The 15,841-nt window shown below is 38.3% G+C and overlaps 1 protein-coding gene and 1 pseudogene across 4 annotated transcripts in view; one reads left to right on the top strand and one right to left on the bottom strand.

Annotated features, from left to right (window-relative positions):
* SENP5 (SUMO specific peptidase 5) overlaps positions 1 to 15,841 on the bottom strand; it is a 58,808-nt gene that overhangs the window by 5,775 nt on the left and 37,192 nt on the right. For 3 of the 4 annotated variants that reach the window (XM_059391217.1, XM_059391215.1, XM_059391216.1), the window contains exons 6-8: positions 11,790 to 11,867; positions 4,306 to 4,443; positions 1,513 to 1,596 (exon numbers count right to left, since the gene is read on the bottom strand). In XM_059391217.1, the coding sequence (XP_059247200.1) occupies positions 1,513 to 1,596; positions 4,306 to 4,443; positions 11,790 to 11,867 (300 nt within the window). Of the gene's footprint in view, position 1; positions 1,185 to 1,512; positions 1,597 to 4,305; positions 4,444 to 11,789; positions 11,868 to 15,841 lie in introns of those variants that run through there. The other variant, XM_059391219.1, reaches the window with a different exon arrangement.
* Positions 8,490 to 15,841, top strand: part of LOC132011909 (small ribosomal subunit protein eS24-like) — a 14,139-nt pseudogene continuing 6,787 nt past the window's right edge.

The following is a 15,841-nucleotide window of genomic DNA, read 5'->3' as shown; positions in this document are numbered from 1 at the left end:
GAAAAACAAAATGATCATTAAAATAAAACCTAAGTACTTGTCTTCAGATAATTTGTTTTTATGGAAAGATGAGCAAAAGACAAAAATCCATCTCTGTCCAAGACAGCTGGTGTACTGGTATATACCTCTGGTATTTAAAGTATGGGATTTTATGGAAGTATCTACCCATACCAAAGAGCAAGCAACCAACTGTAATTTACAGAACATTTTGCCTAAATGAGAGAAATAGGAAATCAAAATCCCACTTTAAAACTTCCATTTGGATTACTAGTTCTGCTGTCAGATTACTGACCAAAATAGGATTGTGGATCAAAAAGCGTATGCCTGGACTCTGAATACTTCCTAACGATCCTGCTTAGCAGTCTCCACTTTTGATCTCCTACTACACAAATCTTTACTCTTTCAAAGAAAGCATAAAGATAAGCAGGTTTCCAAAAGAACTGGTTATGTATTCTGCCTAAAAGGGGAGTATGAAAGATCCTGACTAAATTTAGAGTACCTGGATATTGTAGTTGGGTAAATTTAGACAATTTATAAGTTCAATTCTGGTTTAAACTAAAAGACTAGGTTATTAAATACATAGTTTTTAATACCTAGTTTTTAATATGTTTAATATGTTTTCAATACATGCTTTTAAGACATAGCTGAAAGTACTTAGCTTTCAGTACAGTTCAAGGATGAACAAATCTGGTCCTTTTGGGTTTGGCTTAAAGTTTGTTTCAAGACTTTACCTCTTTTAAGATTGTGTTCAGTGATCTAGACAAACCTGAGGTCAAGGGCCTGACTCTGAATAGTTCTAATGGCCTTTGGGGAAGGTCACACCTATGCTTCAGTTTTCTCACCTATAGAATAAAGATGATGCTCATCCCTAAATGACCAATCTGCCTACCTCACAGGTTGTAAGGATCAGAGAAGATCACACAGGCAAAAACACTTTGAAAACAATAAAGCAGGGACCATAAAATGTTAAGACACTGGTATCTGCGACAGCAATGAGAAGACATGCCTGGGCACTCTGCCCCACATATAGCCTGAGTATCTATAGGGCAAACGTAGTGCTGCATTCAGACTGAAACACTCAAGACACTGTCTTCCCCAAATGCCTGGTAAGAAGCCCAGTGCACTTCCTCCCTTAGTGGATCCATATGGTCTTTTCAGCATTTCTCTGGGTCTATGTGGGTCATCTGGAAATAAGAGGCAAGAGGCAGGCGCCACCAAAAGAAAAAAGTCACATATCTATTTTTTTCTTCTTTCCCCCCAATACAGCAATCATATCATTAGCAGCTGCCCCAAGGATGAAATGAGTAAATTTGTTCCCCACAAGCACTGGGAAACGAAGCCCTAGATGATCAATACTAAACAGAGGTTTACTCTAAGCTGCCTCTCTGCAGCCTCCAGACTCTCACTGGTTATCTCCATCATCAGTCTTAAAATGCTTCTTAAAGACACCCACCCCTAAGATGATTCCATCCCCCTGACATGCCTGAGTTTTCATTTTTGTCACGTACTTACCTTTGTAACAGCAGTCTGCCAACCCTGAAGAAATTCAGGTCTATTTTTTTCTCTGGCTTCAGTCAGCAAATACTTTCTTATATTCTGGTTAAAAAGAAACCACAACACAGATGCTGTGTTCCATCAGTTGGTGAAAAATGGAACCTGCCCACAGCAGATAGAAGCAAAGGAGAAAGCTGTGGCCCCACCACTGGGCAAAGTCTGCATTAGAGTTTAAAGTTTAAATAAGCTGAACTTTATTTCTGACATTTCACTTCACAGTGACTCAGACCTTCTATACTCAGGTATGCATTTAGGCTGTGGACACCCGTATATGTTTTAATTGGAACTTTTTATAAGATGGTCAGCCTTTTCCAGCAGTAAGCCAACTTGCTGAAAGAAATTTAAATAAATACTGGCAAGACAAAAAGAAAGTCTTGATTACTGCCAATGCTCAATACAAAGAAGGAACCCATGGCAGAAATCAGTAACTGGAACTAAATGACAAACATTCCCTGCCTTAGATATTAGATAATCTGTATTTTGAGGGCTGTAGGTACAGGTATAATGCCGTTTCTAAAAGTTATACTGAAACCCATTCTGGATACTAAATACAGTCAAGTCCACTGCGGAAATCTCTACCAGGATGAAGCCTGTCAGAGTTTCAAACTTTCCTTGTGCTTTCTACATCCATAGCTCTCTCTGCATCTAAGGTGAAGTCAGACGTTACAGGACTTAAACTAACCCCTCTGAAGATGAAGCATGTTTATACATACAGCTGTGAGTTTATGCACACATGCATGTACACACATGCACACACATTCTACCGCATCATTCTGCAACTTGCCTTTTAAAACCCAGTACATCTTGGAGATCTTTCCGTGTTAGGACATGGAAATCTGTATTTTTTTTAACTGCTATGGTCAGTTTAACAGTATGAATATACTATAGTGTATTTAGCTATTCTGTTGGTAGAGCTAAATTTAGGTGGTTTTGATTTTTTTTTACTATCCAGTAATGCTGCAGTGAACATCCTGGTACTTGCCCTATCACTGTGCACATTCATACACAAGCATTTTTAATGGAGCAGATACCAAGAAACAACTGGTGTGTAATAGGATATACTTTTTTAAAAAAAATAGGCTACATGCCCAACATGGGGCTTGAACTCAGGACCCTGGAATGAGTGCATACTCCACTGACTTGAGGTAGCCAGACACCTCTAGGACATACACCTTTATAAATTTACAAAACACTTAGAACTGATCAGAATTTTAATTCTCCCCCAAGAGGCTTGCTATATCAATACACTCCATCAGAAAATAGGAAAGCTGGTTTCCTTATATTCACATAAACACCTGAATACCATCAATGCCTAATAGGCAAAACATGGAGCCCTGATATAGTTTTAATTTGCATTTCCTGTACTTCTGGTAAGACTGATCATCTCTCCATGTGTTGATAGGCTATTTGCATTCTTCCTAAAAATTACTTAATTTAACCTTTGTCCATTTCTATTAAGTCCTTTTATTTATTTGTATGAGTTCTTTATATATTCTGGGTAGTGATTATTACATCACAAACATTTTCCCCACATCTACCCTTATCTGTAAACTTTATGACATACATAAGTTTTAAATTATGGCCCAGTTTATCAGTCTGTTCTTTTATGTCTTTTTTTTGCTTTTATGGTTCTATGTAAGAATCCTTCCCTAATCCAAGAACTTGATATTTACTGTATTTTATTCTTTTACAGTTTTGTGTTTTATATTTAGGTCACTGTTTTATGTGGAATTTGTTTATACAAACAGTGTGAAGGAGCTGTATTTTACTTTTCCAAATAGACAACTGCTTTTCACAACAGCATATACTGAATAGCCTGTCTTTTCCCAATTTTATCATATACCAGGTTCTTCATATACATGAGAAATTTCTGGATTCTCTGTGCTGTTCTACCAATTTACTTGTCTATTCCTAAGCCAATATAAGTACAGTTTTATTTATTAACTGTGTGTTATGGTTTGATATGTAGTAGACCAAGGATTCCTTCCCCATTGTTCATGCTATGAATTCTGCTATATGGGTTTTAGGATAAGCTTATCCGGTTTCATTCAAAATCCTCTTGGGAAACTGATTATGACAAATGGGTATATATTAATTTGAGGATAATTGATCTCTTTCTCATACTGAGTCTTCCTGTCTTTCCACTGTCCAGAGTTCCTTTAAATATAGAGTTTTCATCTTCAACAACTTCCATAACTTTTGCTAGGGTATACTTCTGGGCAATTTACATCATTGTTGCTTTTGAAAATGGAATCTTGTTTTTAGTTGAATTTCCTAACTCATCCTTCTTAGTGAGAGAAAATCAGGGAACCTATTGATTTTTTTCTTGCTTTGCCTCCTACCATCCTGTTGAACTTCTGTTAGTTGAGCTCTCTTATTTTGCCAGCTGATTCTCTTGATTATAACTCATTCTGCATGAGTTATTTTGAAGCTACATGTCCATTACAGCTCTAAGAGAAACAAAGAAAATGATTTCTGTCCACATACAAAATGTAGCTTTATGGGAAGGCAGGAAAATATCTGACAAAATCTAAATAGGGCATGTATCTCAGAAGGGGGATCCAGAGCACAGATAGCTACCTCTACTTCCCCCCCAATCTGGGATTCCTCTTGCAGTAGTCCTTTTCTCTCCCAACATTTTTGAAAGTCTGTATGACAGAAACTGATGCTCTATCAGACTGACTTTTGCTGTTCTAAGATACTGTTTGATCACAAGATGAATGAGAAAATACAAGCAGTATATTAACTTACCTCTACACAAAACTTAAAATGAATGCCTTGGGAATCATAAAATGAAATAATTCGATTAGAGAGTGTCACGGTAATGAGAGACCAGTGGACTTCCAGGTGAATAGGGATCAACAGAAGACTCTTTTTAAACAAATCCACCTGATTAAAAAGAAAAAAGGAAGAGAAAGAAATGCAGCCATCACCACAGACTATTCAAAAGAACAATGGCAGCAGCTTCCATTTACTGACTTTTGACCTGCCCATGGCCATAAAAGCAGAAAGTGGTGAAGCCAAAATTTGAACCCAGGTTGGAATCTAAAGGCCCATGCTTGTAACTACTAAGCCATAATAGACAATAAGAAAACTGAAGATCTAGAAAGCACCACTTCACATTTAACCTGACACACCTGTGCATACACCTTTTCAAGTAGTTAACCTTGCTTAGCCTCTTACTTTTATATGCTTAATTTTCTTGTGTACACATTTGACTTTGACTCAATTCTTACTTAGGAATCATGGTATTAGAAAACAGCAGACTAGGGCGCCTGGGTGGCTCAGTGGATTAAGCCGCTGCCTTCGGCTCGGGTCATGATCTCAGGATCCTGGGATCGAGTCCCGCATCGGGCTCTCTGCTCAGCAGGGAGCCTGCTTCCCCCCCCCCCCTCTGGCTGCCTCTCTGTCTACTTGTGATTTCTCTCTGTCAAATAAATAAATCTTTAAAAAAAAAAAAAAAGAAAACAGCAGACTATAAGCCTTCTTTATTTATAGACTCCATATCATAGTTATGATCATGGGTTTGGAAGTTAAGTCTGGTTAATTACACCTCCTCCACCTACTGGCAAGATGACTTTGGCAATTTTTGTAGCTTCTTTTTCCTTGATTTCTTCAACTATAAATTACAGATAACAATATCTACCTTATGAAGCTGTTGAGAGTGATAATACATGTAAGATGTGTAAAACTGCTTTCACACATTACATGTAGCCAGTGACTCTTAACTATCACCATTATCACTACCCTCAGGTCTCCCAGATATCAAAATTGAGAAAAATAGCCTTAATAATTATTTACACATCCTTTACAATTTAGAAATATTTACTCTTCCATTTAAAACCCCAGTTGTGGATTGGTTGATAAAGTAGTAGGTGCTCAATAAACACCTGTAAAAAAGTCAATGAGTTTCTTTTTTCAGATATTTTTTGAGAGGTGGTTTTTTTTTTTAAATTGATTCCATGGTTTAAAACAATCACAAGGCTATTTTCAACTACATCAGATTCTTACAAGGTATTTCTCAAGCCTTCCTTGCTTTCTGATATTCAGGTAATGTCCTGCCTCTAGATGAATCCTCTACTAGTCAACAAGATCTTGGAGCAAAGCACTTTAGCAGTTCTACTTTTCCAATTTTCGCATCTATTAACCTGAGAAGTGGGGTGGACAGAAAAATACGACGACAGCTGGTTCTTCCCAATGCATAAATTTTGAATATCTAAAACAAGGACTCACATCTAAAATACAATATTAAATGAGATCAAATTTTATATTCTTCTCAAAAGGAAACTTTTTAATTTAAAAATTTTGAAATAAATACAGAAAAAAATACACTTCAGTGTGTATCTTTCCAGATTATTTTTCTTTTTAATACGTTTTGTCACACCTTTTTTTTTTTCCTCTCAGAGATTCTGAGAGAACATGAGTGGGGTGAGAGGCAGAGAGAGGGGGAGAATCTCAAGCAAACTCTGTGCCAAGCGCAGATCCCAGTGCAGGGTTCAACCTCATGACCCAGAGATCATGACCTGAACTAAAACCAGGAGTCGTACACTTAAATGACTAAACCACCCAGGCACTTGCCCCCAACACACACTTTATACATACAATTAAGAATGATATGTGTGGAAGATTATACTATTGATCCCAATTTGTTGTCCTCCCTGTAAAAGGAGTACAAAGAAACTTCACTGTCCCTCCCAGGTGAAGAATATAGTCCTATCATGTGATCTGCTTTATTAACCCATCCTCTGTAAACAGAAGCAAACTTACGTCATGATCAAGCTGAAACTTCCAGAGCCATCATGTGGCCCTGAGACTGTTAATGTCTCAAGATTGGTGTTGTTCCATCCCTCTGGATTCCATTTAAGGAATAAAGATGAAAAAGCATAGGAAACTCTCCTTAGATGCAGGAAAAGCATTTGATAAAACTCAACATCCATTTAGGATTAAAAACTCTCAGCAAACTACGAATAGGAGCAAAACTTACTTAACCTGATGAAGAATAGCTACAAAAAATCCCACACAGGTATCCGGGTGGCTCAGTCAGTTGAGTCTCTGACTCTTGGTTTCCGCTCAGGTCATTATTTCATGGGTCATGGGACTGAGCCCTGCTCTGGGCTCTGCACTTAGTGGGGATTCTCGCCCTCTGCCCCTTCTCCCACTCATGTGTGCTCTCTAAAATAAATAAATGAATCTTAAAAACAACAGAAGCAGCAACCCTCTGATTGACATCATAAATAGTAGGGAAAGACTGAATGCTTTTCTCCTAAGATTGAGAACAAGGCAAAGACATTCTAACAGAAGTCCCAGCCAGTGCAGTGAGGCAAGAAAAAATAGCACACAGTTTAGAATGGAAGAAATAAAACACTACTTACAGACATGATTATGAAAATCTGACAATCTACAAAAAAGCTCCTAGAGGAGGAGTGCCTGGGTGGCTCAGATGGCTAACTGGCTGACTCCTGATTTCAGCTCAGGTCATGATCCTGTGGTTGTGGGACTAAACCCTGCTTTGGGCTCTGTCCTCAGCAGAGTCCGGCTTGAGAATTGCTCTTTCTCCTTCTCTGTCTGCCTCTCCCCCAACATGTACACATGCGCTCTCTCTCACTCACTCACTCCAAAATAAATAAATAAATCTTTAAAAAAAGCAAAAAAGCTCCTACAACCAGTGATTCCAGTAAGGTCGATGGCTATGAGGTCAATTCACACCGAACAACTGGAAGGTAACGTTTTAAAAATTTCAGAAGTTTCAGAAATATGAAATCCTTAGGGTTTTTTTTTTTTTAAAGATTTTATTTATTTATTTAACAGAGATCACAAGTAGGCAGAGAGGTAGGAAGACAAAGGGGGAAGCAGGCTCCCCACTGAGAGCCCGACGTGGTGCTTGACCCCAGAACCCTGAGATCATGACCTGAGTCGAAGGCAGAGGCTCAACCAACTGAGCCACCAGAGAATGAGAGAGAGCACGAGAGGGGAGATCAGAGGGAGAAGCAGACTCCTTACCAAGTAGGGAGCCTGATGTGGACTTGATCCTGGGATTCCAGGATCATGACCCAAGCCAAACACAGTTGCCTAACCAACTGAGCCACCCAGGCACACCAGGGTTGTGTTTTTTAAAAATATGTGCAAGACCGGCATACTAAGAATTACAAAATACTGCTGAGAAAAATGAAGAGCCAAAATGAAAGGAACATATACCACATACATGGACTGGAAGACTTAATATTGCTAAAATGTCTATTCTCCCCAAACGAACATATAAACACAATCCTTATCAAAATCCAACAGATTTTCTTTAAAAAAACAGACTGACAAGCTAATTCTAAAATTTGTATGAAAATGCAAAAGACCTAGAATTCCCAAAAAAGTCTGGAAATAAATCTAGCCATCTTACACTGATTTCAAGATGTACTATAAGATACAGTAATCAAAACTGTGGTATTAACATTAAGAACAAAGGTCAATGGAAATGAGCATAAAGTGCAAAAACAGACCCGTACGTATGTGGTCAGTTGACTTTCTACAATGGTGCCAACACAATTAAACTAGGAAAGAGAAGTCTTTTCAAGCAAATGACATTGGAACAACGAGATATCCATATGGAGAAATCCTCAAAATTAAAGTTTTTACCAAAACACACAGTTAAAATAAGTAGAAAAGCCACAGACTGAAATCACAAAACCTAGACCTGACAAAGGATTTATATCCACAACAGTAATAACCCTTTCTTTACCACAAATCTTTTCATTTGTATCACCCACCCATTTTTCTATTTAGTTGGTGAAGTCTTTGTCTTATCCATTTATATAAATCCTTTCTGCATTAAGAAAATTAGTTCTGTGACATTAATGGCAATTCCCCCCCCCCCCCGTCTGTCTTTTTTTTTTTAAAAGATTTTATTTATTTATTTGCCAGAGAGAGACAGTGAGAGAGGGAACACAAGCAGGGGGAATGGAAGAGGGAGAAGCAGGCTTCCTGCTGAGCAGGGAGCTCAATATGGGGCTCGATCCCAGGACCCTGGGATCATGACCTGAGCTGAAGGCAGTCGCTTAAGAACCAAGCCACCCAGGTACCCCTCCTAGTTTGTCTTTTTACAATTGCTCCTTTTTTTTGAGAGAGAGCTGGAGTGTTCTCATGCTGGGGAGTGGGGAGGGTGCAGGAAATGACAGAGGGAGAGAACCTTAAGCAAGCTCCATTCCCAGCAGAGCCTGACCACAGGACTTGATCTCAATGCTGAGATCATGACCTGAGCTGAAATCAAGAGTGGGATGCTTAATCAACTGAGCCACCCAGGTGTCCCCTACACTGCTCCTGTTTTAAATAGTTATTTTTTCTTGTTATGTAACTGAATTAATTCATATTTCTTTTGTAAACTTTTAAGTTGTACAGAGAACAGACTTAGCTACCCTGAGATTATTTTTAGCAAGTTCTTGTAAGGACTTTCTTAGTACTTTTCTTAGTATTTTCATGGTTTTATTTATTTTTGTTGCATTCAAATCCTTGGTCATTCTGTAATTTATCTTCATATAATCTAATTTAATGAGTACTTAATTCTTCTATTTTTCATTTTTTCCTTTAGTGATAAAGGCATTTATGGCCATTAACTTTCTTCTCAAACCAGCCTTCATTGTGTTCCACAGTGCTTGGTAAGATGTTTCCCCTTTCCATCCCTTTTTAGACAACTGGTATATAATTTCTTTTAAAAATTTTTAGATCCAAGTGTTTCATATGCAGTTATATGCATATCTGTAAAATTTTTAGATTGTTAGATTTTTTTGGCCACCTTTACTTATTTTTTACTGAACTGTGACCAAAGAATAACATAGGTAATAATTTTCTATGTGGCCAAATAAATGCATGATCAGTTTTTACAAAATTTAGTATAGAGTTATTAAACTAAATGTAGTACTGGTTGTATTATTATTTTATGATTTTGTTTTATGTCAGCCTGCTCTATCCAACTACAAGAAGTCTCCTGCTATCACTATTTTATCAAGATCTCCTTCTGTAATTTTGTTAGATTTCTATATATTGAAATCTTATCACATAATTTACTTTTTACCCTAATATCTACCTCATCTGCTCCTAATACTGCCATTCCTCCTTTTTGGCTACCACTTTATCTCAGTTTACATTTGTCTAGTACCTCTTTAACTGTCGCTTTGTTTTCAACCTTTCTTGTTCATTTTACATTTATTTGTCATATACACCACAGAGATATTGTGGGTTCAGTTCCAGACCACTGAAATTAAGTGAGTCAAATGATTTTGGTTTCCCAGTACATATAAAACTTATTTACACAAACTGTAGTCAATTAAGTACACAGCATAAAATAAACATACCTTAATTAAAAAACAAAAACATATCTTAAACAATAAACATACCTTAATTTAAAAATACTGCTAAAAATGCCAGCCATCATCAATGCTAACTCACTCTCAGTGAACCATGATCTTTTTACTGGGGAGGGTCTTGCCTCAATGTTGATGGCTCCTGACTGATCAAGAAGGTAGTGTACTGAAGATTGGGTGGCTGTGGCAATTTCTTAAAATCGGATAACAGTGAAGTTTACAATCGATAGACTCTTCCTTTCACAAACAATTCCTCTGTAGCATATAATACTACTTGACAGCATTTACCCACAGAACTTCTTTATCAATCAGGTTTACGTAATACTGTAAATCCTTTGTTGTCATTTCAGCAATTGTCACAGCATCTTCACCAAAAGTAGATTTCATCTCAAGAAACCATTTTCTTTGCTCATCTATAAGAAGCAATTCCTCAGGGCACCTGGGTGGCTCAGTTGATTAAGTGTCTGCCTTCGGCTCAGGTCACATAGGATCAAGCCCCGCATTGGGCTCCCTGCTCAGTGGTGTGTCTGCCCCACCCCCCGCCCTGCTTATGTTCACTCTCTTTCAAATAAAATCTTTTTAAAAATTAAAATTAAAAAAAAAAAAATCCTCAACTGTTCAAGTTTTGTCATGAGATTCCAGCAATTCAGTCATATCTTCGGGCTCCATTTTTTTTTTTTTTTTTAAGAGTTTATTTGAGAGAAAGAGAGAGTGCAAGTCGGGGAAGGTGTAGAGGCAGAGAGTCTCAAAACAGACTGCGCTGAGCACAAAGGCAGATGCAGGGCTCAATCGCATGACCCTGAGACCATGACCTGGGCCGAAATCAAGAGCTGGATGCTTTACCGACTGCAGCACCCAGTGCCCCATTCAGGCTCCACTTCTAATTCTAGTTCCCTTACTATTTCCCACATATCTGTGGTCAGTTCTTCCTCTAATATCTTGAACCCCTCAAAGTAGTCCAAGAGAGCTGGAATAAACATGCTCCAAACTCCTGTTTATGTTTCTATTTTGACCTCTTCCCATGAATCACAAATGTTAACGGCATCTAGAATGATGAATCCTTTCTGGATTTTCTATTAACTATGACCAGATCCAACCAAGGAATCTATGGCAGGTATAGTCTTATGAAATGTATTTCTTAAATAATATGACTTGAAAGTTGAAATTACTCCTCAGTCCATGGGCTGCAGAATGGAGTTTATGCAGGCATGAATACAACGTTAACCTTGTTAGACATCTCCATCAGAACCCTAAGGTAATCAGATGTGTTGTCAATGAGCAGTCTTATTTTGAAAGACATCTTTCTGAGCAATAGTTCTCAACAGTGGGCTTAAAATATTCAGTAAACCGTGTTGAAAATGGATGTGCTGTCAGCAAGGATTTTTCCATTTAGAGAACACAGAGAGAGAGAGTAGATTCAGCATAATTCTTAAAGGCCCTGGGATTTTCAGAATGGTCAATGAGCACTGGCTTCAACTTCAAGTCAACAACTGCATTAGCCCCTCCTTAACAAAAGAGCCAGCCTGTCCTTTGAGCCAAGTATTCTGACTTCTCTTGCTTTTTTTCTTTTTTTTTTTTTAAAGATTTTATTTATTTATTTGACAGACAGAGATCACAAGTAGGCAGAGAGGCAGACAGACAGAGAGGAGGAAGCAGGCTCCCTGCTGAGCAGAGAGCCCGATGCAGGGCTCAATCCCAGGACCCTAGGATCATGACCTGAGCCGAAAGCAGAGGCTTTAACCCACTGAGCAATCCAGGCGCCCCTAAAGATTTTTTTTTAAGAGTCTTTCTAATTAATATCATATTGACATTAAAGTTCTTACCCTTCTACTCAAAATGGCTTCTCTGCATTTCAAATTTAGAATAAAAAAGAAATAAAGGGAATACCTTTTTAGTCCATCTTTTTACTCCATTATATCCTTTGGTTACCAGCTGTCTGTGAAAAAAGCTGTTGAAGAAGTGAACCTAGAAGAGACATCAAATACAAGCACCCAGATTATATTAAGCTGTGCAGATTTAACTTCAAAAGAAACTGGAAATTTAAAAAACCCTTGTATGTAAGATAGACCAAAAAGTGAGGGAAAGTTTCTTCTATAGAAAACACATTACATGATTCACAGAAGATTCTATTCCAGATTTTCTTGGAACAACGGTGTTCTATAGTCAGAACTGGGACAGTAAATAAATAGATCACCTGAATCTAAGCAAGTGGAAAAGCAACCTGACAAATCTCTCCAAATCTTGTGATAAAACTGAAAGAGGCTAAGAAAGAATGAGGTTAACATTACCTTGTTCTCAAGGGATATGGCTTACAAAATTAACACCCTCTAAGGACGTGGATTTGCAGACTCCTGCTGTCATAACAACTACTAAAAGGCTTTAAAATGAATATTTCTAGCACTGAAATTTCTGACTTATAAATTAGGATCAGCTCAACTGAAAGAGTAAGCATCTTGTGGTCTTAAACTGTTCACTCTAACTCTGACTCACTTGAGATGAAAATACTTCCGTTAGTTGAGGTTCTCAGGTTGTGATCAGCAGATCAGCAGTATCAGCATCACCTGGGAACTTGCTAAAATGCAAATTTTCAGGCTCCACCTCAGACCTCCTAATGAAGAAACTGAGGGTAGAGCTCAGCAATCCAGAAGATCCTAATGCACATTTGTTTTTAGAACTCTGCAGCATAAGATGTCAATAAAAAGAGCTTGTTGCAGCTATTTCTAGAACAGTGATTCTCAAACTTCACGTGTATCAGAATCCAGAGGGCTTATTAAAACACACACACACACACACACACACACACAATTGTTTACTCAAAAACAAAACAAAACAAAAAACACACAGATTGCTGGGCCTCACCTCTAGTTTCTGATTTCGTAGGGGTGGGTTAGATTTCAGAATTTTGTATCTCTAATAAATTCCTAGGTAATGCTGATGCTGCTGGTCTGGGGACTACACTTTGAGAACAACTACCTTAAGTAAGTATCCTTTTAATCCAATGAAGGTTCAGAATTAAATGTAAAAGTAATGAAGGCAAATTATATCCTTGAAACTAATACTTTTTTGTTAAAAATCATCTATATGTGTTTAGGTTTAAACCTTCTGGTGATGATGAGAATTTTACATAAAAGAGAATCCAACAGACTAGCCTCATGATTCCAATTTATTTTTTATTTATATTTATTTTTAAATTCATATTTATCTATTTATTTATTTATTTGACACAGAGAGAGAAAGGAAGAGAGGAAATATAAACAGGGGGAGAGGGAAAGAGAGAAGCAGGCTTTCTGTTGAGCAGGGAGCCCAATTTGGGGCCCAATCCCAGGACCCTAGGATCTTGTCCTAAACCCAAGGCAGACGTTTAACGACTGAGCCACCCAGGCGCCCCTCATGATTCCAGTTTAAAATGGAAAACAGATTTGTGGTTTTAATGGGAAGTTATACGACATTTTGTCTATATTCTTAGTGTTGAAATCTCAGATGCATTATATCTACCTGTTTAAATTATTCGATTTATAAAAGTTTATAAAGTACTTGGAAAGGTTTTCTCTGTTGAACTCAAAGGCTGCCCATCAGGCAATCTGCATATTCAGAAAAATTAAATTAAAAAAATAATTTTAATAATATCTAAGTTCTTATGAGAATTTTAGAGTTCAAGGAGGGTTTTTTGGGGGGGTTGGTTTTTTGTTTTAATTTTTTTTCTTTTTTTGTTTACAATTTCTCTCATTCATTCATTATTTGACACAGAGGTGGAGGGTGGGGAGAACAAACACAAACGGGGAGCAGCAGGCAGAGGGAGAAGCAGGCTCCCCACTGAGCAAGAAGCCTGATGTGGGGCTCAATCCCACGACCCTGAGATCATGACCTGAGCCGAAGGCAGCCACTTAACTGACTGAACCACCCAAGTGCCCCAGGTTTGTCTGTATTTAAACAGAGTATCAAAGATTAATCTACAAAAGAAGTGATAATGAATACTACTATATTAGATCTTTCAAGAGAACGAAACTTTAAATTAAAAGCTGAAAGCAAATAATATATCCCTTTTGTGTATCTCCCCACTGTTAAAAAAGAGACAGCAAGCCCAAAATGGAATCTAACATAGTGTTGACTTATGCTTAGCCCATGTCACCAAAGCCAAAATACCTAACCTACGTACAACTTCACTCTCTCTCAGGACTGCAGAGTCTTAATAGAATTACCTGGTCAGCACTACTGAGGTAATCTGCTTGTTAGACCCTGTCTTCCCCTAGAGGAAGGTGACTTCGCTGCAACCAATCTGCTCTTTGCTATTAACTTCATTGTCCTGCCCCTTCTGCCTTGTAAGTCTTGTATTCTGTATGGCTCTTCAAAGCTCCATTTTACCTCTTAGTAAGATGCTGCCCAGTTCATGAATCATTTGAATAAAGCCAGTAAGATTCTTAAATGTACTCAGTTAACATTTATTTCTTAATACCTTTTTAATTTTATTTATTTTTAAAAGATTATTTATTTATTTATTTGTTTATTTGACAGAGAGAGAGAGGAAACAAAAGCAGGGGGAGTAGGAGAGGGAGAAGCAGGCCTCCCACCAAGCAGGGAGCCTGATGTGAGCCTCAATCCCAGGACCCTGGGATCACAATCTGAGCGGAAGGCAGATGCTTAATAATTAAGCCACCCAGGTGCCCTCTTAACACCATTTTTAAAAAAGCCTCTTTGGGGTGCCTGGATGGCTCAGTCAGAGGAGCATGTGATTCTTGATCTCAGGGTTGTGAGTTCAAGCCCCATGTTGGGTATGTTGGGTATAGAGATTACTTAAAAAGAAAATCTTTAAAAAAAAAAAAAAAAAAAAAAGGTCTCCTGAAGAATCAGCATACCCACTTTGAAACTAATATGAAGAAAATGATGGGGGCGCCTGGGTGGCTCAGTGGGTTAGGCCGCTGCCTTCGGCTCAGGTCATGATCTCAGGGTGCTGGGATCGAGTCCCGCATCGGGCTCTCTGCTCAGCGGGGAGCCTGCTTCCTCCCCTCTCTCTCTCTGCCTGCCTCTCTGCCTACTTGTGATCTCTGTCTGTCAAATAAATAAATAAAATCTTAAAAAAAAAAAAAAAGAAGAAAATGATGGCACAGGACTTTTTTATACTAAACTATTGTAGAGAACTTCTGTCAATCTCTAGTAGCTGAACAAGGCAAAATCGAACACTTTTAAAAATCTAAGGAATGTCGGGGCGCCTGGGTGGCTCAGTGGGTTAAGCCTCTACCTTTAGTTCAGGTCATGATCTCAGGGTTCTGGGATCAAGCCCCATGTCTGGCTCTCTGCTCAGCAAGGAGCCTGCTTCTCCTTTTCTCTCCGCCTGCCTCTCTGCCTACTTTTGATCTCTCTCTCTCTGTGTCAAATAAATAAATAAAATCTTTTTTTTTATTTTAAATTTTTAATTTTTTATGAACATATATTTTTATCCCCAGGGGTACAGGTCTGTGAATCGCCAGGTTTACACACTTCACAGCACTCACCAAAGCACATACCCTCCCCAATATCCATAACCCCACCCCCCTTCTCTCAATCTCCCTCCCCCCAGCAATCCTCAGTTTGTTTTGTGAGATTAAGAGTCACTTATGGTTTGTCTCCCTCCCAATCCCATCTTGTTTCATTTATTCTTCTCCTATCCCCTAAAGCCCCCATGTTGCATCACCACTTCCTCATATCAGGGAGATCATATGATAGTTGTCCTTCTCCGCTTGACTTATTTCGCTAAGCATGATATGCTCTAGCTCCATCCATGTTGTCGCAAATGGCAAGATTTCATTTCTTTTGATGGCTGCATAGTATTCCATTGTGTATATATACACATCTTCTTTATTCATTCATCTGTTGATGGACATCTAGGTTCTTTCCATAGTTTGGCTATTGTGGACATTGCTGCTATAAACATTTGGGTGCACCTTCGGATCACTACGTTTGTA

Source organism: Mustela nigripes, chromosome 2 (assembly GCF_022355385.1).
Source record: "Mustela nigripes isolate SB6536 chromosome 2, MUSNIG.SB6536, whole genome shotgun sequence".
In the NCBI taxonomy this organism is placed as follows: domain Eukaryota; kingdom Metazoa; phylum Chordata; class Mammalia; order Carnivora; family Mustelidae; genus Mustela; species Mustela nigripes.
Note: the sequence above shows the minus strand (reverse complement) of the source record. Positions and strands in the feature narration are given on the sequence as shown.